The sequence below is a fragment of the Pangasianodon hypophthalmus genome, chromosome 3 (assembly GCF_027358585.1).
Source record: "Pangasianodon hypophthalmus isolate fPanHyp1 chromosome 3, fPanHyp1.pri, whole genome shotgun sequence".
NCBI classification, from domain to species: Eukaryota; Metazoa; Chordata; class Actinopteri; order Siluriformes; family Pangasiidae; genus Pangasianodon; species Pangasianodon hypophthalmus.
In genome coordinates, this window is record NC_069712.1 from 22,253,045 (window position 1) to 22,274,602 (window position 21,558).

General features: G+C 36.5%; 2 protein-coding genes, 1 long non-coding RNA gene and 1 other non-coding gene across 7 annotated transcripts; 1 reads left to right on the top strand and 3 right to left on the bottom strand.

The window, feature by feature from the left end:
- Positions 1-347: 347 nt before the first annotated feature.
- LOC113544235 (uncharacterized) lies at positions 348-8,752 on the bottom strand. 4 transcript variants are annotated; one of them, XR_008301512.1, is made up of 3 exons: positions 8,222-8,752; positions 4,111-4,216; positions 348-3,557 (listed from the first exon to the last, which is right to left on the bottom strand). It is a non-coding gene; the product is annotated as an uncharacterized LOC113544235 (long non-coding RNA). The 4 variants fall into 4 exon arrangements; XR_008301514.1 differs by lacking the exon at positions 8,222-8,752 and adding an exon at positions 5,949-6,857; XR_008301513.1 differs by lacking the exon at positions 8,222-8,752 and adding an exon at positions 4,930-6,857.
- Positions 5,484-5,577, bottom strand: trnai-uau (transfer RNA isoleucine (anticodon UAU)). Its single transcript has 2 exons — positions 5,540-5,577; positions 5,484-5,519 (listed from the first exon to the last, which is right to left on the bottom strand). It is a non-coding gene; the product is annotated as a tRNA-Ile (tRNA).
- Positions 8,753-8,856: 104 nt separating the features above from the next.
- haao (3-hydroxyanthranilate 3,4-dioxygenase) lies at positions 8,857-14,681 on the top strand. Its single transcript, XM_026945610.3, has 10 exons — positions 8,857-9,090; positions 9,182-9,260; positions 10,512-10,595; positions 10,767-10,873; positions 11,417-11,506; positions 11,583-11,626; positions 12,953-13,098; positions 13,823-13,891; positions 13,989-14,071; positions 14,215-14,681. The coding sequence occupies exons 1-10, from the start codon at positions 9,002-9,004 to the stop codon at positions 14,288-14,290; spliced, it is 867 nt and encodes a 288-aa protein (XP_026801411.3). The 5' UTR covers positions 8,857-9,001; the 3' UTR covers positions 14,291-14,681.
- A 3,621-nt stretch (positions 14,682-18,302) lies between these two features.
- LOC113544981 (transmembrane protein 229B) lies at positions 18,303-20,173 on the bottom strand. Its single transcript, XM_026944078.3, is given in 3 exon segments — positions 18,303-19,015; positions 20,012-20,099; positions 20,102-20,173. Coding segments are annotated over 3 exon segments (645 nt in total). The 3' UTR covers positions 18,303-18,530.
- Between the last annotated feature and the right edge of the window lie 1,385 nt (positions 20,174-21,558).

Genomic DNA, 21,558 nt, shown 5'->3' on the forward strand with positions numbered 1-21,558 from the left:
TTATACTAAATATTTTTTAGGGGTGTCAATAATTTTATTTGTAAGAGAAATGTATATAAACTGTATTTGGAGAAAGGCAAATATTTTTTTAATGGGAAATCCAAAGTTTTATTTTAGACAATCAAGTTTTGCTCACGATCATGATGTGTACAAAAAAGCAAAAAACGTAGAGCAATGAAGGACTGCCGATTCTCACAATTCTCCAGTATGGAAGAATATTGGTTCTTTTTCCTGGTATACAGCTGAAGGATGTTCTGTCAAATTTCTTGGAACAGTGTGGTAACATTGGCTCCTTCCAAGGCAGCAGAAGTCCTCACCTTGCAATCTGATTTCTAATAAGCAAGATTGATTTAGTTGGATTGATTGCAAACAGGTTGACCATATAGCCATTAATAGTAACCCAGTCTCTAGCCCTAACCTTAACCATTCATTCAATTATTTGTATTAGTTGGCTTGAATTATGCAATTTTGAGGCCACGGTGACCATTTATGAAGCCACAGAAAATAATACTGAAAGATCCAAACCACCTTGTATGATGAGGCAACCTCGTGGTCTACCCCGACAACCCTGTAGGTAAAGAGCTCTGGACAAAACTCTACACCACTCCGCAGTAGTAGACAAAACTCTACACCACTCCGCTAGTCCTAATTGGACTAATGTTGAACTAATGTGAAAGAAAAACTGAATGCAGAGGTAAATATAAATATGGTGTACCATCTGTTTGAAGGCAACTGCACCTGTGAAAATTTAAATCACCTTTTTCTTCTGGACGCATAAATTACATGTACAAACATTATATATGCAAAACATTACACATTATATACACATAAATGTTATTGTGCATATTTTATTTTGTATGTTTATATCTTCTGGCTATATTGTTAAGATCTTCATTCCAAAATAGCTTAGCTGAGATGAGCTTAGGCATCTTGGCACAGAAAGGTCCTCCACAAGGGTGATATTGGACCACCATCTGAACACTTTCCCACTATCTGGCTCTTTGAACACACATAAATCAAACGGGATACTTTCACTGAGAATCCATTATTCATGGTATCTGGATGTGGGCAATGAGTCCAGAGGATGTGGTATTGCGGTGTCCTGTTCAATTGCTAAAGCCAGAATAGAAAAGAAAGGCCTGTGCATAATGTGTGTATGGCCTGTCAGATAAAAAAAGAAAGAAATGCAAAGCAGGGTTTATGCTGATAAAAGGCTCTGAAAAGCTGCAGGGAGAAAAACATTCCAGGAAGCCTTACACGGGAACTTAAGGGAGGCACTTTTTAAAAGAGCCACCCGTGCTGAGATGCTCAGGATGAATGACTGAATGAATAATTCTCTGGGAAGGAAATGAGCTTCTCATCTGCAGTTATTTACATTATAAATCCAGAGTTTCAGCAAGCTAACTCACGTACTAAAATGTCACAGGAAAATGCCTGGGAACATGCATAATTATTTAAAATTCTGAATGAAAGCCGTATGAAAAATAGAGACATATGCATATACAGAAATGTCAAGATACACCTTGGCATTTGCAGATTTACAAGGCACAGAATACTCTGAAAATAATGGTCCAGTAACCGTGGGTGTGTCTGCTGTTGATTTAAGCAGACCCGTCAAAGGACTGGCACAGGAGCAGTGAGTTCGAGTAATAATTAATTAGGCTAAAGAGATTTCTGGGTTGAGTGTAGGAACTCAGAAAGCTTCGGAAATCCAGCCTCCCCCTATATAATTCACTTACTCTTCCCACACTTTCCTTCTGCCAGTTAGTACAAGCTTGGAACTTTTCTTCCAAGTGGTTTCACTTGATTCCAGTAACTCAAGCATGCTTCGTGCGTAGAGCGAAACACACAAGTAGTTATGTAGTACAGGCCAAAAGTACATTAGAGGCAAATACTGCAAGATGTCTAAAACAACGAAGTTGCCTTCATTCATTAAAAGGCAACTTTTGACAATACTTCTCCTCAGATCTGTTGTCCCTCATGCCAAGTGTGATGACATCATGTCGTTTTGGGACGTTTCCTAATCAATCTGCCTGAAGCACTGGGGAAAAAACAGTCACAATGATAATAATCATATCTTCTAGCATAAGGAGCACTGCCTGAGGGCCACTGAGACAATAAACTGTTGCAACTCACAATGCAGCAAAGACAGCTAAACAGAGACACATGAGAATTATAAGTTAAGACTCAGCTCTCTGTCATTAGCTGCCCAGAAATGAGATTTACAAAGGAGACTAAGAGTGCAGGTTGTCAGGGTACTGACATCTGTAACAAAAACCTGCCCATAATACACATTCAGGGATCTAGCTGTGTGGATTCACAAAATTCAACAGGTTATATTTCGTTTCACTGCTAATTTTGAGATTATAAAAGAAATCATAAGAAAACACAAAGAACAAAAAAATGCAAATTTAAAAAACAAAGGGATGCCTTCTCTCCATTCAATTAACTGAATTAAGGGCTTTCTATCTTATCTGCTTACAAAATTAATAATAAAATCATTCATTCATTCTTTCATTCCTTCTTTCATTAGGTTTCAGTAACCATTTTGGCCAGAGCCTATCCCAGGAACAGTAGGTGAGAGGCAGTAATACATGCTGGTTGGGATGCCAGTCCATGTAATAAAATCATTTTCTTTATTAAAATGTGTAATATGATGAGGGTTTGTGCTTTTTTTGTTTTGTAGCTTGCCCCATTAAAAATATCTTAGCTTTGAAGTTTAGCTTTTCATCTAAAATTTGTGTTATGAAAAAGTATCATGGAAGAAGAGATATCTCATGATGCCTTTTCTCACACTGTCATGTTTATGTCTTGCCTTAAAAGAGTAATCAAATACAAATAACACAAAGAACAGGAAATCAAAAAAACTGTAAAAAGGAAATTTTAATGTACGAGAAACATTACTGGAATGTCTGGCTAAATGAAATGCATTGTAGTGATGATTGTGTGTTTGGTCTTGTCCATGTTCCAAAGCCAAATAGGCATATGGTCTCTTGACACACCACAAGTGCAGACAGAACACAGTGATGATGGATGCTGCTGACTTGCCATTGACAGTGGGCCTGTATGGGCAGAGCAATGATTTCACAAGAAATGCCTTAAGTGTGCTGTATTTAAGTCCATGATCTAAAGGACAGGGGTAACAGCCGACCTAATTACTGTCACACTGTATATGAGCACAAATAAACTAATGAATTATATCTGATGACAATGCAATCACATTAGAGTTTTTGAGAATTGTAGAATATATCCGATATTTTGTATTTTACTTTTGTTGCCCCTCACAGCTCCCAGGTCCTGGTTCGAGCGTGAGCTTGGGTTAATGTCTGTGTGGAGGTTCTGTGCATGTTCTCCCTGTGTCCATATGGGTTTCCTGCTATTTCTCCAGTTTCCTCTCAGCTCTCAAAAAACATGCTGATGTGAGGATCAGCTATGAAGTGTGAGTGGGTGTGTGAATGTGTGTGCATGGTACCATGTGATGGATGTGACTGGTGTCCACAGTGTATTCCCACCCTGCACCCGGTGCTCCTGGGATAGCCTCTGGATCCACAGCAAACCTGACAAGAATAAAGTGGTTACTAAAGATGAATGACTGTATGTTTTATTTTTTTGCCTTATTTACCACTTAGTCCTCGAAAATGTCTACTGTAAGCAATACGGGTTTGAGAATAATTAGTCATTACTTACATGTGTGCTGCTGTGCTTTGTTTGGCTGCTGTAATGACAGTTTCCCTCACAGGATCAGTAAAATGTATACAGTATGTGTGTAATTATTAATCCATCTATCTGTCAGTCTGTGTGGGGAACTGTGGGTGATTTGCAGGCACAAAGCACAATGACCTTGATGCAATGAAATGGCTCCACTAGCAGGCATCAAAACGCTGAAGTATTGAAAAAAATGCTACCAGACTATACATTTATTCAGATTATAATGCATTTTAAGCAATCTATGTTTCAGATGATCTCCAGTCTGCTTCACACAACTTCAGTGTCAACTGCTAATTAAGAGTTATGAGCAGATCTTAACACTTATGCAAACTGTTTTCCACTACTCCTGTTGTTCATTTTAGAAGATTTATGAGTGAGAGACATCTAAGAACCAGAACATACCAGATCCAGTGTGTTAATGTTTGTTCTGCTCAAAGCGGCTCCTTTCTCGGCACAGACATCGCTTTCCACTGATCTCATGTTAATTGTATCCTGGCCTCCATTGCTCCTGAAAAAAGGCAAAGTCATACTGTTTACATCATCAGCAAGCTCCTGGACCATTCATTCCAGTGTTAGTCATTTAATTTGAAATGGTGAGGAAGTGTTGCTTATAGCCAATTGTCTGTACTATTCAGGTTGATTCATCACGGTATCAACTCAGAGGCCTCCTACTCATCAAGAACACTCACTTCATCACATTTCACACTACCACGTTTAACCATCAGTACCTAGCAATTTTATGTCCCTATGACCCATTCCAGGACTTTGTAGAAATACAGCTGTAACATTAAAACATCTGATACATCCTTTTTCCCATAATGGTTGGCTGCTGGGAGTAGAAATACAAGAAAGGGAACACCTACACACACACACACACACACACACACACATATATATATATATATATATATATACACATACATATATAAAATTTCACCTTACTACTCTAAGGAGAAAAAAAACACCCATCTTGGCAATATAAATATGACTCTTAACCATGGTTTTCATGTTTAGAGAAACTAAGCCAAGCACTAAAAGGAGGGAAAATCATTTCTAGCATAGGTCATTTTGACGTGAACAGAACATAAGGGTTAAATCATGATACAGTGCATAACTTATACAGTAAAATTTAATAAACAATATATCTGCACAGACATGTACAGATATAAACCTACTCCTGTGCTTTCAATTTAGCAGCAGTTTTATTTATATAATTTTTACCTGCTGTCCATAAGAATACCTTGGACAACACTGCCACCACATGGCTCTGAACTCTGAAGGGGAGTCAAATGCCTTATAGTTTATCTTATAGTGCCCTCTGCTGTCAAAAACAGGTATAATCAGTGTCAGTTAAAGAAGGTTTTTGACAACAGCCACAAAATCTAGTTGTGTACTGTTAAATAAATGTTAGTACAATGAGGGAAAAAATACTAACAGGTTTAGAGGTGCATACTTCTGTAATTCTTTAATTAAATGAATAAATGGGGGAAACAAATGAAATACAATTCAAATATGTCCTTTCAAAATCTGTGTTGGACAACTCTAAAGGGTTCAGCTTCAGAACTGTAACCATTTACAGAAATATGCAATGCAAAAAGCTAGTACTTATCTGACAGTATTTAGGCATTGCGTTTAGTCGTAGTATCTATATATTTGCTTTACCGGTGCATTTTGACCACCTGTAGGGTAATACAATATCTGAGTCATTACAGCTTCAGTTACGATCCAGCATACAGAAATAACTCCAAAACTAGTGATTGGGTTTTCAAAACATCTGCTCCAGGTGAGGCTCGAACTCACAACCTCGGCATTGCTCTGCATTGTACTGCTGTATAAGTACCGCGCGCTAACCGATTGCGCCACTGGAGCTCCATCCACCTACTGTTCCAGCAAGCCTTATAACATGTACGCAGGGTAATTTACTGGCATTCAATTAATTTTTAATTTTTTTTTAGTTATTAGTTTTTTTATGTTTCACAAATGATATAAATCTGTAATGCAGGCCTTATATAACCGAGCCAGGCTGCACAATGCTGAAATCAGCTGCTTTCTTAACTAGGTCAGCTAGCTAACCGCAACTAGCTGTCTTCTCCACACAATTAACTTATTAACTTTAACCGGCGCTTTAATCTAGCTTGCCTGCTGACAATATCAGTTTGACCTCGCTATCTGCCGGCTAATTTTGACCACAATAAAAGACAAATGTTTAATTTATTAGATAAGTAAATAAACCAACATACCAGGGACTTAAACTAAATGACTAAGAGGACTATTTTTAAATCTGTACAACTAGCTGCTAATACCGCAGAGATAGACGGTCCGTAATAAACCCTCGGTTGAAGCTACTTTTTGGCTGCAGTAAACACTGAATATTCTCCTTCTAATTGAAATGAACTCTTATAACGAAGTTTTCTTTTGCAGTTTCGCTTTTATTTTATATGTGGGTGTTATGGAAGGCCACCGGGGCCAATGGATGCGGAAATAGCAGGTATTACTTCCGGGGATTCACTTTTTTCCGGGGGTTTCAGGACAGCGTAATCGAAATAGGCGTGGCCTATTTGAGAATCTGCATAGGTCACCGATCATGCGCAGTTTGGGAAAAGCCATTTACTTCGAATACCTCTTCTGATCGCAGTGGTTTCGTGTCAAATACCTTTTATATTATATACAGTAACTTCAGATACCTGTCCTGATTGCAGGTGTTTCGTGTCAGATTACATTCATACTGTTACAACTTCAGACACCTGTCCTGATCGCAGGAGTTTCATGTCAAATACCTACTATATTATACACAGTAACTTCAGATACCTGTCCTGATCGCAGGAGTTTTATGTCAGATTACATTCATACTGTTATTATTTCAGATACCTGTCCTGATTGCAGATGTTTTGTGTCAAATACCTTTTATATTATATACAGTAACTTCAGATACCTGTCCTGATCGCACTTCTTATTCTAAATGAGTTATACTGTATATACAAGTATTTGCTTTTTGAGCAGTCAACATACAGACATATTTGTTTGTTAAATCTGTAACATTTACTATACTCGCTGTTTGAGAAGGAAAATATAAATATTCAGTACAGTTAGCTAGCTAATAAATATAAATATTCAGTACAGTTAGCTAGCAAACTTGTGGCTAAAAAAAAAAAAAAGATGAACACGCAGGTATGCTTTTCTCCTTCATTATCCATCTGAACTGATCCTGGGATTGGAAATGCCCGCGCAAAAAAACAGTATTCTGCGCATGATCAGTGACCTCTTATTTATTTATTTTTTTTTGGAAAGGGGCGTTTTCCGAAAACCTCCAGAAACGCCCATTTTACGTCGTGGTAATGAACCCCCTGGAATTTAGCGAATGTCATTACTTCCGGTGTAATTAAAATACTTGACATGGTGAAATGGTGGTGCGAGATTCTCATAGGATCAGGTTTCCACATGTAAAAATTAATATTAAAATTTATGAGGCAAAATGTTGAACCTGCATGTCATGCAGAGACTAGACAGACACTCACCAGCAGAGTCATCAGTGCCTAAGAACAGTGGAGAGTTTAATGAGAGCCTTTTTTCAACTGTGGATGATTTCTCGCCACCATCTTCACCCACGACTGTCGCCTTTAACAAGGACAATGTCCTAGACAATGCCATACATAACTAAGCCGAGGTCATCCATCAGTGCCGCCAATGATGGAGAGCCACAAAGTCATCACCAGGAGTGGTTGATAAAATGATAACTCTTACTGATTGAGAAGTCTCAAGAGTGTATAAAGACAGAATCATGTTCTTGATCAGTCGAAGGTATTAAGACATTCAAAAAGACAGCAAAAAATGCACAGACAAACAATATTTGCTGTTAACGAGCTGCTCCCAGCAAAGCAACTGGTACCAGAAACACAAGGGCATATTTTACATTCAATTCAATTTTATTCAATTTTATTTGTCTAGTGCTTTTAACAATGGACATTGTCACAAAGCAGCTCTACAGAAATAAATAGATTCAAATGAACTTAAATCAAAATAAATTGTAAATATGTGAATTTATCCCTAATGAGCAAGCCAGAGTTGACGGAGGCAAGGAAAAACTCTGTGAGATGATATGAAACATTGAGAGGAACCAGACTCAAAAGGGAACACATCCTCATCTGGGTGATAACGGATAGTGCAATTATAAATAAATCCCTTCAGTAACTGAGTACTACATGGACAAATAGTCCAATTGTGCAATCAGTAAATTCATTACAGTTTTCACATGAAATCTGGTTTGTTAAACCTATCCACTGTCCACTGATGGAGACCTGAGTACAAAACCACTCGCAGCAACCACAGCCCCAAAACCACCACACATTACACATCAGGACATCACATGTCCTTTCCCATTTAATGAACTTTTTTTTTTTTAAATTCATGTTCAGTTTGATCACAATTTTGGCTGAAAAAGCAGAACATTTTCATTTTCAGTTGGCTCCTGTATCACTATAGCAAGGGGTCAAAAATAATTAATGCAATGACCTACCATTTAACTGGTAACTTACAACAATTGCCGTTGTAAATGTAAAAGACTCAGTGTAAAGAAAAGTATTGTTGTTTGAATTATTTCCATAGCATAGAGCTTCTTCTCCAGTCTCATAAATACTATATTTTCCGTTGTGCCACAGAGCACATCACAACTTCCTCTGCAGTATTATGCGAGACTTCCTCTGCAGTATTGTGCAAAACCAAGTATGTGCATTACACTCTTTTTCTTACACTGGTTTGTCAAAAAACAAACGAAAGAATGGGGTAGACAGTAACAGAAGTAAAGACAAACCATAAACAAAGTAGACCAAAGCTTAAATAATAAAATAACGGTTAACAAAAACAGCTCAAGAAAATGTAAAGTCATAATCTAATCATCCATCTAACGGCTAATGATATATTTTTTTATTACCTTTCCTTTTCTCAAAGAATAATTATTACATTCACCAACATTCAGTCAAGCAGGGGGTGTGTCAAAGGGCTTGAATGATTTCCACAACAGCCAGTAGTGACAGCCAGGCTAAACCCAACTTCCAAAGGTTTGGGTTCATGGTTTATATATACATATATGTACTGTTATATAACCAGTGAACTGTAAACAAGGATTTCAGTGAAGCACAACCTCGTACCTACACGTGTGGTCTGTGCTCCTTCACGCCCCCTTTATCTCTGCCAACAAGTACAAAGTTAATGGGTGAAGAGAAAATACACAGCATGATATAAGTGCTCAAGATTGCTGCTGCATAGATTGCTGCTATAGCCTAAATCAATAAGAAAAATGACAAACGAGTCTCTTCATGTCAACATAGACAAGTGGATTAAGGAGAATGAGGCTTCTTTCTTACCACCTGTCTGCAACAAATTAATGTAAGTAGATTAGATAATAGTTAAGCCATTTAGCATTATTATGCTAATATTATCTACACTGAACTCAAGAAGTAAAATATGTTGTTTTCAGGTTCTTCTATCAGTTAAATATCATGTATGTTGGTGGTCCAAACATAAGGAAGGATTACCACATAGAGGAGGGTGAAGAGGTGAAGTATGACTATGCAATGAAAATTGTGATAAGGGCAAATTAAGGTTCCAAATCTCTCTTACTAAGTATTTGATTTTTGCTTCATTTGAAGACATTAATTGATTTTTGCTCCATTTGGGTTGAAGTAGCTTCTCTCTTTGATGTCACTTCAGTTATTGATTTGAGTTTAGACAGTCACTGTAGCAGATTGCCCTACAATTATAAATCACTACCAATACTACTAGGAAAGCTTTCTCTTGCACTATATTAAATGGACATTTTCTATCTGCGTATGCACATCAAATATATATATGCTTATATATAATGTTTTATATATGTTTCCCTTTCCTAACATTTTTGTACATTTAATTAATGATGGTTTTAGTGTGTTGGCCTTCAAATACACGTGCTACTAAAAAATGGCCCATATTTTAAGCTGCCTTTTTAAAATACCTTCCTTCCGAAATACACTTTCTCATTGCTTATATCTAAAGCCAAAGCTTTCTGGATTATAAGTAACTAATTCCGATGTAGCAAATGTAGCCCTGATTGTCATGAGTTACCTACAGTATTGTTAACATTCATGAGCCAGACTCACAACGTGTAGAGGTTTTGGACTTGACCCTCTAAACAACATTAATGTTTCACAATAAGGACAAAGTCCTTTTTTCTTTCTGCAAGTATTAACCACTAGCAGTTTTTGCTGTTTGGCTATGTTCACACTTCATACACTGTGTATTATTTAACAGTAAGAAAAAAAAATGCAAAAAGAAAAAAGAAGCTGTAGTTTTTTTTTTTTTTTATGTTAGAGAATGTTAACTTTGCATTCTTGAACATGGGAGTGAAATCCATTCCTCTGAGCTACATCCCTACAAAGATTTTATTCTATTTGTTTTCAATACACTAATCCCAGTTCATTAAATCACTGGAAAATTAACCAATGAGTTAAACCAGTTGTGTTAAACAAAAATGCTAACATTTGTAGTGCTGAGGCTGGTACACCAAAGCATTGGTGTGGTCAGTAGAGGTCAGCGCATGCCTAAATATGGCGACACTTACTCAGTAAACGGTGCACCTAAATGGTAAACACAACACTACAATATAGATAAAGAGTTAAAGATAATTTTCTGGTGAAAATTTGTTTCTGGTGATGAAATTATATTTTTGTTAATAATTTGTCTGGACTTAAATGTATGGTTGAAATGAAATAGCAGAGATGGCTGTCATATTGGTGTTTTTGTTACTGATCTCTCACTGCCTCTTGTCTTAGCTGTTTTACCAGATCCGGGGAGACATGGTCTTGAAAGTGATAGAGAATGGCAAACACAAAGATGTGCATATCCGTGAAGGAGAGGTAGGAATCCTGACTTGGTGCTGACTAAACTGTCAGCGTCCTTTGCATTCCCTACTGTGGCTCAGATACTGATGGTAGACAGTTCTTTGTTTCTTTCCACTTGTCAGCACTAATACTGGGTGTTTGGATGCATTTAACTGCTATATGTTCTGGTCCTATTTTTTTTGCCAGATGTTTTTGCTGCCAGCACGAATCCCCCACTCTCCTCAGAGGCAGGCCAACACAGTGGGACTAGTGGTGGAGAGGAAAAGACTGCGCTCGGAAACAGACTGTCTCCGGTAACTTAGTTAATATTAGTAAAACTATATCACATGTACTGCTTTAATATTATCAGTTCGTCCTCAGGGAATAGTCTGTGTCAATCCATACTTATTAAACAGGTAATTGTAAAATTATGTAAAAGGATCATGTCAGAATAATTAAAAAAAACATAGAGAATACACAGATTTCTCAAAAAGGTAGCCTAATAAAACTTATTTGTAATGTACTGTTACATTACAAATAATAACTCTAAGTTGGGTAATATCTTAGATTCTGATAATGGAGGAAGTAAAACAAAAAGCTTTTACAAGAGAATTTTTGGACCGTACCATGCACATGAAACAATGCCATAATCAGAATCGCTTAACTATGACTGCTTTTTGACAAAGAACAAGTGATTTCACAAATGTTCTTAGCTGAGCCAGTGCCCAGAGTGTGTAGCCCCTCAATTCTGCTTTAAAATCTGTATAATCATATTTCCGAACAGCCAGAAATATAACAGAATGATTGTAGATGTATATATTCACATGTTTTCTCCAGCAGGTTGTTTTTTATTCCAGATACTATGTGGATAACAGCACAGACATCCTGTTTGAGCGCTGGTTTTACTGTGAGAACCTGGGAACTCAGCTAGTTCCAGTTATTCAGGAGTAAGTCATTAGTTTGAGTCTAAAAATGCTCTCAGGGTACACAGAATGTACAGACAAACTTTGTTTCTGCTGACAGGTTTATGGCATCGAAGCAGCATAAGACTGGAAAACCTGACCCAGGTAACTGCTTTTCGTCCTCTGCACCAGTTGTTAGACTTTCATTGGTAGGGTGTGTTTTATATGAACAGTTCCCTTCATTATTATTATTATTATTATTATAAAGTCAAAGTGTACTATGTATAAGTGTGGCATTACCCACATGCTGATATTTTATCAACTTTTATTTTGTTCGTTTACTTTTTACTTTCCTTGTTGTGGCATGCTGTGGAAGCTCAAACACACCCCCATAATGCAATATTTTGCCATCTTTTCAATATGTGATAGAATGTACAGTGCATTCAGAAACTATTCAGACCCCTTTACTTTTTTCTCATTTTGTAAAATAAAACCTTTAAAAAAATTAGTTAGGTTTGATGGGGAGTGTCACTATACTTCTATTTTCAGGTCTCTTCAGAGATGTTCAATCAGGTTCATGTCTAGGTTCTGGCTGGGCCACTCTTGTCCCCAAAACACTCCTATATTGTCTTGGTTGAGTGTTTTGGGACATTGTTGAAAAGCAAACCTTTCCCAGCCTGATACCATGAGCACTCTTGAGCAGGTTTTCTTCAAGAATGCTTCTGTAGTTTGATCCCTTCATCTTACCCTTGATCCTGTCTCCCAGTCCCCACAGCATGAAGCAGCCACCACTGTGCTTCACAGTAGAGATGGAACTGATCATATGATGAGCAGTAAGTGGTTTTCTCCAAGTGTAATACTTGACCTTCAGGCTGAAAAGTGCAATCTGCTTTCATCAGGCTATAAAATTTTACTTCTCATGTTCTGAGAATCCTTTAGGTGCCTTTTGGCAAACTGCAAGTCAGCTACCGTGTGCCTTTCACTGAGAAGTGGCTTCTGTCTGGCCACATTACCATAAAGGCCCAACTGGTGAAGTGCAGCAGAAAGTGGTTGACCTTTTGAAAGGTTTTCTAATATTCAAACATGACCTCTGGAGTCCATTCGCAGTGACCCTCTGGTCAACTCTCTATCTAAAGCCCTTGTCCTCTGTTTGCTCGGGTTGGCTAGACAGCCAGCTCTAGGAAGAAACACTGTTGTTTTGAACTTCTTCCATTTAAGTATTATGTGCTCTTCTGAAACTTCAATGCTGCAGAAATGTTTCCCCTTCCCAAGATCTTTGCCTTGACACAGCTCTTTTTTGTAATCATTCCCTTATTGCAACATATAGGGTGTATTTCAGAAATTAGTTTGTGAAAATAGTTTGTGGCATAAAAACAAGTTTGAAGTCACTATCCCAATACTTAAAGGGTACTGTACATACAGTATCTTGTATGTTTTTGTACATTTGTAACAATAAGAGGACAACATATTCACTGACATGAATGTCTGTAGATGAACCTATCAAGCCGCCACCTTACCCCCTCAACACAATGAATGTGATGACCCCGTTCTCCTTCAAAGGCTGGGTAGAGAAGCAGAAGCCTGCTCTGGTCAGCGGACGACCTCTGGACATGTTTGGGAATCAGTTTGAGACTGAGGTAAGAAGGAAAACAGTATGATCTAGTGCAAGCTTCCCAATTGTCCATATGGACAAGTGACCACATATGGAAAAATACCACACAAATGTAGCCTGTGGAAATGCAATTTGCATACACCTGAAAACCTATTACAGGCACTCACAAACAACATACTGTACATCTGAGGGTCAAGTAATCAGCTTAACTTTTCCAGTCAGGGGAAATCAAATGTAAGTGAACAATCAGACTGTCTAGATGCAGAATATCTATTGGCTGATTGAGCTGATTTGTGGGTATTGACACAGGTGGCAGTGAAAGACAGGGCCGTCTGGGAAATTCTTTCAGAAAACACGACTGGCACATGGTCTGCAGCTTACACAATGCCTCATTTGTTCAATTCTAAACCTGTTAACTGTTCCCTATTGTAAAAATATAATGCAATTTATTTATATTTTGAAATACATTTACAACGTATTCCATTTTTATATGGGCTTTTAAAAATGTTACAATATTAAAAGTCTGTGGATTGTGTTCTGTTGTGATTGCTGTCTGCATGTTGGGATGAATCTCTCTCATTTTAATTACATTGATCGAAGTTTCACTAAATAAGGTTAAAAAATAAGTGATGTTTCACATGTCATTTTAAAGGAATGTGCTGGGGTCTTAAAGAGAAATTTTATCAAGAGATAGATAGAATCATGATGGGAAAATTGATAATCACATCATCCATGATATTTTTTTTCAGGTTATGTTGTATGGTCCTGGAGAATCAGAGACATCCAAAAGAACCTGCGATGGATGGATCTGGCAGCTAGTATATTTCTCAGATTTACTTCTTTAATTCTTGTATGTCCTTGGTCACTGACCAAGTGGTCTAGCATATTTATTTCTTTTACTGCCATTCACTGTAGGAGGGATCCTCAAGTGTCTCTATGAATGGCCAAGACTATAATCTCTCCGTAGGAGACTGTCTTTTGGTACTTGGATTGACAGAGTAAGTGGTTACTGTAAAATGCAGTTAGCAATAGAATTTTTTTTTTTTTTTTTTGGGTTGGGGGGGATGTACTGTAAGTCATAGTTTCAGTCTTTACTGGTTGTTTATGTAACACAAGTGTGTGTGTCCTTGTGTTTCCTTAGGTATCACTGGCAGAGGGCTGAGAATTGTGTTGCCTTGTACGTTGTTCAAAATCCAGAGAGGAAGAGGCCTTTCTAAGTAGTGGCAGACAAATATTTGTTTGTGATCTGCCTTAAGATTAAGTCCTTCTATAAAGGTCCTGTGGTTTATACAGTAGACAACTGTACAATTACAAGAAAAATATATTGCATTTTATTTTAAAGTATCAGTGAAGTTTTTTTTAGGTCATAAAATGTCAGTAATATTCTACTTATGAAATAACCATAATTCTTTACATTCTGAAATAATAATGAAAATAATCTAATATATAATCTAATATATCTAATAAATTAGGGATACATTTATAAATTTAAAATTTATATCCTGAATTTACATATCTTTGTAAAGCTGCTTTGTGACAATGTCCAGTGTTAAAAGTGCTAAATAAATAAAATTGAATTGAATTGAATAAAGCTAATTACTAATATAATCACTTTACAGATTGTAGCTAAAAAATACAGAAGCTGTTAAAATATCACCATACATAATCAGGGCCATATTTGTTTTAAAAAAAAAAAAAAAAGTTTGCCAGAAAATAGGCTTGTGATCATACTATCCTCGACATAGTGACAAAGATGGTTTGGGAAGTAAAGGAAAACCCCAAGAGCACAGTTTCAAAATTGCACAGTGTAATTGATTCTTGGGGTTGCCTTGTGTTAAACTATAACATACCACGTCCTTACAAACAAGCTGAGAGGGCTGCAGGATAAAAGCCCTTCCTGAGAGCAGCCCACAAATTACAGCTCCTGTAACTTCACCAAACATTAATGGAACTACAGCTGGAATTGTTTGTTCATCAGGTGGGTTCAAAGTCAAACTTGTTGGCCATTCACATCAGCATAATTGGCATGAAAAGGGAACTACATACAAGGAAACGCATATGATACCCCAGTGTAAAATAATGTGGAGGATCACTGATCATTCAGGGTTGTTTTGTAGCTAGTATTTGAAGTCTGAACCCTATTGGAAACCTGTGGCATTTTACATACACATCTATAAGAATTTGAAGGATCTTGAAATGTTCTGCGTGGAAGAGTGTCCAAGCTGCCTCTACAAGCATTCTGCAGCAACATTAGGACATTTTTATTCTCTCCAGGGAGGCTTTACCAAATCTTTCAAAAAGGAAAAGAAAAAGAAAACTTATATCTGAAACATATTACTGTATGTTAAAATAAAAACATACAGCATCCTATTGTTTAAATATTAACTGCATGTTTTTTTTTATTTTTAAATATTTTTCATATAATTCTCAAATATGTCAAAGGTGATGATGAATTATTTTTATAACAGCACGGCTCTGACTGTGCCAGAATTATGGTAAGATAATTTGATGGTGCAGCACTCATTTTACAATGATGTACACTATATGGTCAAAAGTATGTGGACACCTGACCAACCTGACCAACTTCCCCTTCCAAAACCATGGGTGTTAATATGGAGTTAGTTCCTCTTTACTGCTATAACAGCCTCCACTCTTCTGAGAAAACTTTCCACTAGATTTTAGACCATGGCTGTAGGGATTTGTGCCCATTTACCCACAAGAGTGTAAGAGGTTGGGCAGATTTGGAGCCCCTTAGTTCCAGTGAAGGGAAACTATACAGTCGTGTACTTCCAACTCTATGGCAACAGTTTGAGGAAGAACTACATATGGATGCAGGTGTCCACATACTGTTGGCCATATAGTGTATTAGATGGGTCACTTTGAATAGTGAAATACTATTTGCAATGCATTTGGTGTGGCAAATGAGGCAAAACTACACTGAATTTATTATCATAATGTAGAAACCTTTCAAGATTTACCATGAGCTACATGATTATCAAAGTATAGTCTAGGCTTTTGTATTCCATAAGCCTCCACATGTCAGGCTGATTTCACTGCTGTTTTCATCATGTTGATTAGCAGTCACAGGACTACAGAAAGTAGGACCTTCAGAAAGTATATCTCTGGGGTGAAACACCGCACCATGACTGTGACCCTATATGTGGCTTGCTAAGTTAAATAGTTTACTAGTGAGCAAAGTAGAAACAAACAAGGACAATAAACTACAGCATATTACGAATCACTACAGTATTGAGTATATAAAAGGTCTAACTTTGGAGGAATTATGCAAGCAAACAGGCTGAGAGTGGAAAGTGAACTTTAACTACTATCAAGGTAATTAATAGTAGTTTAATTATTATTATTATTATTATTATTATTATTATTATTATTATTATTATTATTATTGATGCAGTGTTAAAATAAAATTTTATTTTGTGAGCTGCTGGTATTCCTGGCATAAATTATCTTGTTACTAGGAAGCAAAAACAATACTGCTGTTTGAAAAGCTGGGTGTTTACCTCATACTGTTTTTACCTTTCCATGGCAAAAGCACATACTTCTTAAGTACAACTGAAGAACTTATTTAATAAATTGGCTTGCAATGTCCCTGCAATTCCATTCTATTTCACATCATGTATTAACAGATTTGCTTTTGTACTACAGGAGTGGCTGGTGTTTTATTTTGTTTTTAAGGAGAAGGAGAAGTGCAGTTGTCTGTTATGTATATATACCTAGAAAGCTAAAAAGACCTGTTTTTGCTCCCTAAATTAAAATTTTTGCCATCTGTCTGCCTTCTTCATTAATCATTAATTTTCAGTCTCTCCTAAGTATGAGCATCAAAAGACTTGTGTCTTACAGCTGTATAAATAAGAAATTTCAGAAATTAATGCAAATACAATGCAAAAAATATGTGGCGCCGATATGTGCGAGATATCAGTCATGTTCATTGCCATTTAAGTGATTGTCAGTTGGTTACAAGGTTCAGTCACTTTGAGAAATTTCCCAATCATCATACGGAGAAAGCCACGTGAGACAAGCAAATAGTGCACTGTCAATAAACACTGAGATATTTTTTTCTATCCAAAAACCCACATGTCCCATTTATTCCCAGAGATGCACGGCTTCCAGGGGGGACGCAAAATGACGTGTTAAAAGCTTCGCTCCCATTAAAACACCTCGTACTTGAACCTGCCTTAGAAACCCATAGAAGCACAGATTTTCTGCGTTTTCTATCAGTGCTGTGACCACTCCGCTTCACTCTCCACTGAAAACAGTTTGCATTGCAGAAAAAAACAGTGCAATAATGCAGCGAGATATTTGATGATTTGGTTCACTAAAATACTGAATGTCTCCAAGAGTGATGAATAATATAGACACTTTGATAAACATGTCTTTGACACATCTTAAAGAAATTTTAGGGGCAGCCAGGCTTCTAGTGAATAAAGCCTGTGGTTTACCATCTTTTGAAGTTCACGCCTCAACTTGACTACATTTTTTTTTATTTCCTGTACGTCAGGCTAGCTTAAGACCTCATCCTGTGACCTCATTTACCTGGAAAGTCATGTGCTTCACTTATCTCAGCAAAAATAACTGCACCATATGCAACTGCGTACACAAACATCATTGGATGGCGCTGGATTACTTTCGTAATTTGCAATGATCCTCCGTATTGAACGTAGAAAGACGCACTAATAATAAACATCAATAATTTCATCTCAACCTGTTTTGCGTCATTCTCCATCCATTTCTCTTCAAATCCCACTGTAATGCTCGTACATGCTCTGAGTGGCAAGGGCCTGGGACATACTGTGAAATACAGTAACATGTATTAACATAACTGTTAATACTGTTACGTTATTATCTATTAACATTGAAAACCAGTGATCTATAAGATTATTTTCCTTTGTTTTAGTCTGAGAATGATGGAGAATGACACAAAATGGGCTGATATGAAATTATTCCTGAGACTCATTTTGTAGTTAAGGTTAGCTCTTCATTAGTTCATGATTAATACATGCCTTAACTCATCATTAGTTCATATTTATGTAAGTATTAATTCAGATATTAGTGCATGATTATTAGTGCATGTAATTATAAAGTGTTATCTTTCTTAGTTTCTTATGTCCTTTCTTTACTTAATCACACAATACATAAATAGTAACATACAATAATTCATTAGTCACATTAATAATCACATTAATAATAAATTATAAAAAGTATAGCACATGCTATGATAGACAGGTTTATTTCATAATGTTTATAATGTTTTTTCTATTTTCTCTGACTGAGATATGAACTGTAGTAGTGTTCATTGCCTTTTGACTGTACTAAAGTGATGAACTGCACAGATTTTGATGTAAACAGAACATATTTCATTGCTGTGATAGTTTTAACAATAAAAAAACTACTTTGCTCTAGATTTATTAACATTATAATGGCTTATAATATTAACATTAATTAATCATTCAGTCGTATCTTCAGTGTGTTCCTAATAACATGTTTCTCTGCTAGGAGGGCAGCCATTGCCCAAGGCACAGCATACTCCAAGGTCACGAGTCCCATGAGATTATATTTAAAATGTGAGTAGTCCCATGGACACGCCTCCAACAGCCTGAGCATGACCCCCCAACTGAACTCCCACAGGTATATGAACAGGGTGTAAACAGTCAACCGGAGCAGTAAGAGGAAGTGTCTCTGCTGTAGCCATGCACTCAAGCCCTCCATGAAGAAGATAGCCAAGCTATAGATGAGGAGCGACCACAAGCTGGTGTAGCCAGGAAGCCTCTGGTCACGAGTGTAATACCAATTCCAGGCAGCAGTAAATGCCACCTCACACACACACCCATGCAGGGCATAGATATAGAGACGAGCAAGGGGAGAGAGGGGTGAGAGTGTGACTTGGTCATTAAGATAACCAGAGGCCTCCACATCAACACCAGGATCTGTTCCAGGAAGAAACAGAGGTGCATTGTTGGCACTAATCAATTCATTCTCAGAAACATTCTTTATTGATTATAATTTGTTCTCTATTAACTAGTGGATAAATATATAACATTGCTTACTAATGACGTTTTTTTTAAATGTTTTCCATCCCAGTTTTTATAATATAATAAACCTCTTCGTTGTACGATTAATAGTTATAGTCAGCGTTCATTAGGTTGGTGGTGGCTTTGTGAACTCCGCATTTCATAAGTTGGTTTAAAAAAATAATAATATAAGCCTAAATTAGGAAAGAGTATTAATGATGGACTGAAAACTTTGAATCTGGTTAGCATGAAACATGCATCAATAATATAACTCTCTAATTTTTGTCTTATCTGTATCAAATATGTCTGCATGTGATATGTGTGATCATGTTATTAAAAATTAATACATTTTTCAAAAACTGCATAAAGAGATAACCCTTATTATTTCCTTTCATCTTGACCATGAAATATAATAGTGAATCTGTCCTGCAACAGAGCAGTCATATCTTTGCCATGAGTGTCTATAGTATCACTGCTCATTCGTAATCTCATCTATGGACTGTGAAAGTGAAAAAGATAGTGCGGGTATAATGTGTAGTTGGCATGTGGTCCAGCTACTATCTAAAGCTAATTATTAAACATATTTTTAAAACCTATTAAACATCATAATGGGCCTAAAACTGTTGTTTTAATTATGTAAGTTCTCTTTTCCTTCATAGTAACTAGCCATACCTGCCTATTCAAATATGTATAAAGGTGATTTTCAACACCTTTTAGCATGCCACGGTGCTGCTTCAATAGCATCTGGTTACTAACTGATAACCAACAGATATAGTAACTTGTATGGTGAATGTCTGAACTAAAAAAAAATGATCCCACATGCATATGACAGTTAAATGTCAAGAACAGTTTAAGAACCACAGAAAAAGATATATTCACATAGAACATCTAATACTTACTACTACTACTCACTTTTTGAGTGCCCCCTCCTTGGAAACAGAGTTTTAGATTCCATCTCTGTGTCAGAACCACTCACCAGCATGCCACAGCTTTCCGTTTCATACCTTTTTCCTGTTCGTCTCTGGTTTTCAGTTTGCCTGAGCTAAACATTAAGCCAGAGCATGCTAGTGACATCCCTGCCTCAGATTAAGGAGTTAGATTAAGGAAATAAAACTTGCTGCCTAGGTCACATCTTACATTGTAATATAACATTATAACATCTTAATGGTAACACATCTTAATGGTAAATAAAGATGATATAACGTGATGAAGATGGCATACGTAATGGAAATTTGGTCATTCTTTGAAATTCAGGGAAGAATTATTCTTGTATTAGACATTGTAATAGGCCGAGTGTGTATATATTTGTATATATATATATATATATATATATATATATATATATATATATATATATATATATATTTTATAGTTAAGTCAATTGATAATAACCAACACGACAAATGTTTTAGTTAAAGCACTGAGATTTTTTTTCTCTGGAAATATTCTATTGGTGTGCAGTGATGTACTCCTGCTTTAACTACAATAAATATTCATAATTTTTTTCTTTTTCTTTTTTTATTTACTTTGTATTTATTTATATCTTCAATAATTTTAATATTTCACAGACTTTTACAGACTTTATGATTTTTTTTTTTTAATTTTTAAATATCAATGTAGATTTACTTTCACAGACTTATTATTGTTTAGTATTGGCAGAACTTTTGGCATGTATTTTGGCCATTAGTCTTGTTTAAAAAAAAAAAAAGGGTGCATGGGTGTGGAGGTGTGGGGGTGGGTGCTGAAATGTGTTTTGTTGGTCAGGTTCCTCATTAGAGTTCCACTCCAGAGCTGTGGTAAAGAAGACAGTTCTGCTTCTCAAAGAAATGCTAAGAGACACCACGTGAGATTACATTTTGCCTAAACCAAATTTTGCAAACAAAATAACATGAATCTCAATAAAAAAACATTTTTTTAGAAACCCCGAAGCCAAAAATTGATAAGGCAATGAGGCAAATGATTCATAAATGGTGCGTAGGTCCCTGAAAGCATACAGATAAGACAAGTTTTCTTATTAAACAGTTTTACAGCTGCTTTCAATAAGGGGAACCTTTCATGGTGCCATTATTAGACCTCCTCTGTTTACTTTTCTGTGCACTATAATAAAGAAGTTGAACTTAACTCGAGTCACTGGGGATCAGAGTCCAGTATACTTTTACATACACAAATAAACACACACACACACACACACACACCCTGCACGTGTAAGATCTTCTTTCACATGCTGGCAAAAGAATGTGATTTCCTGTGTATAATTTCGAATAAATAACTCACAGTGTTATGCTTTCGGTTTTCAAAGAAGGAACTTGACATTAAGTAGAGAGTAAAGCAGATTGATGGTAGATATAGATTAAGAGCTTGAAACACAGACAGACAGATGCTTACTAAGGTGTAGAATTATTTTAATTCATATTGTTAGATGGATGTAAGTGTCATGTACCTAATACATTTGAATGGGC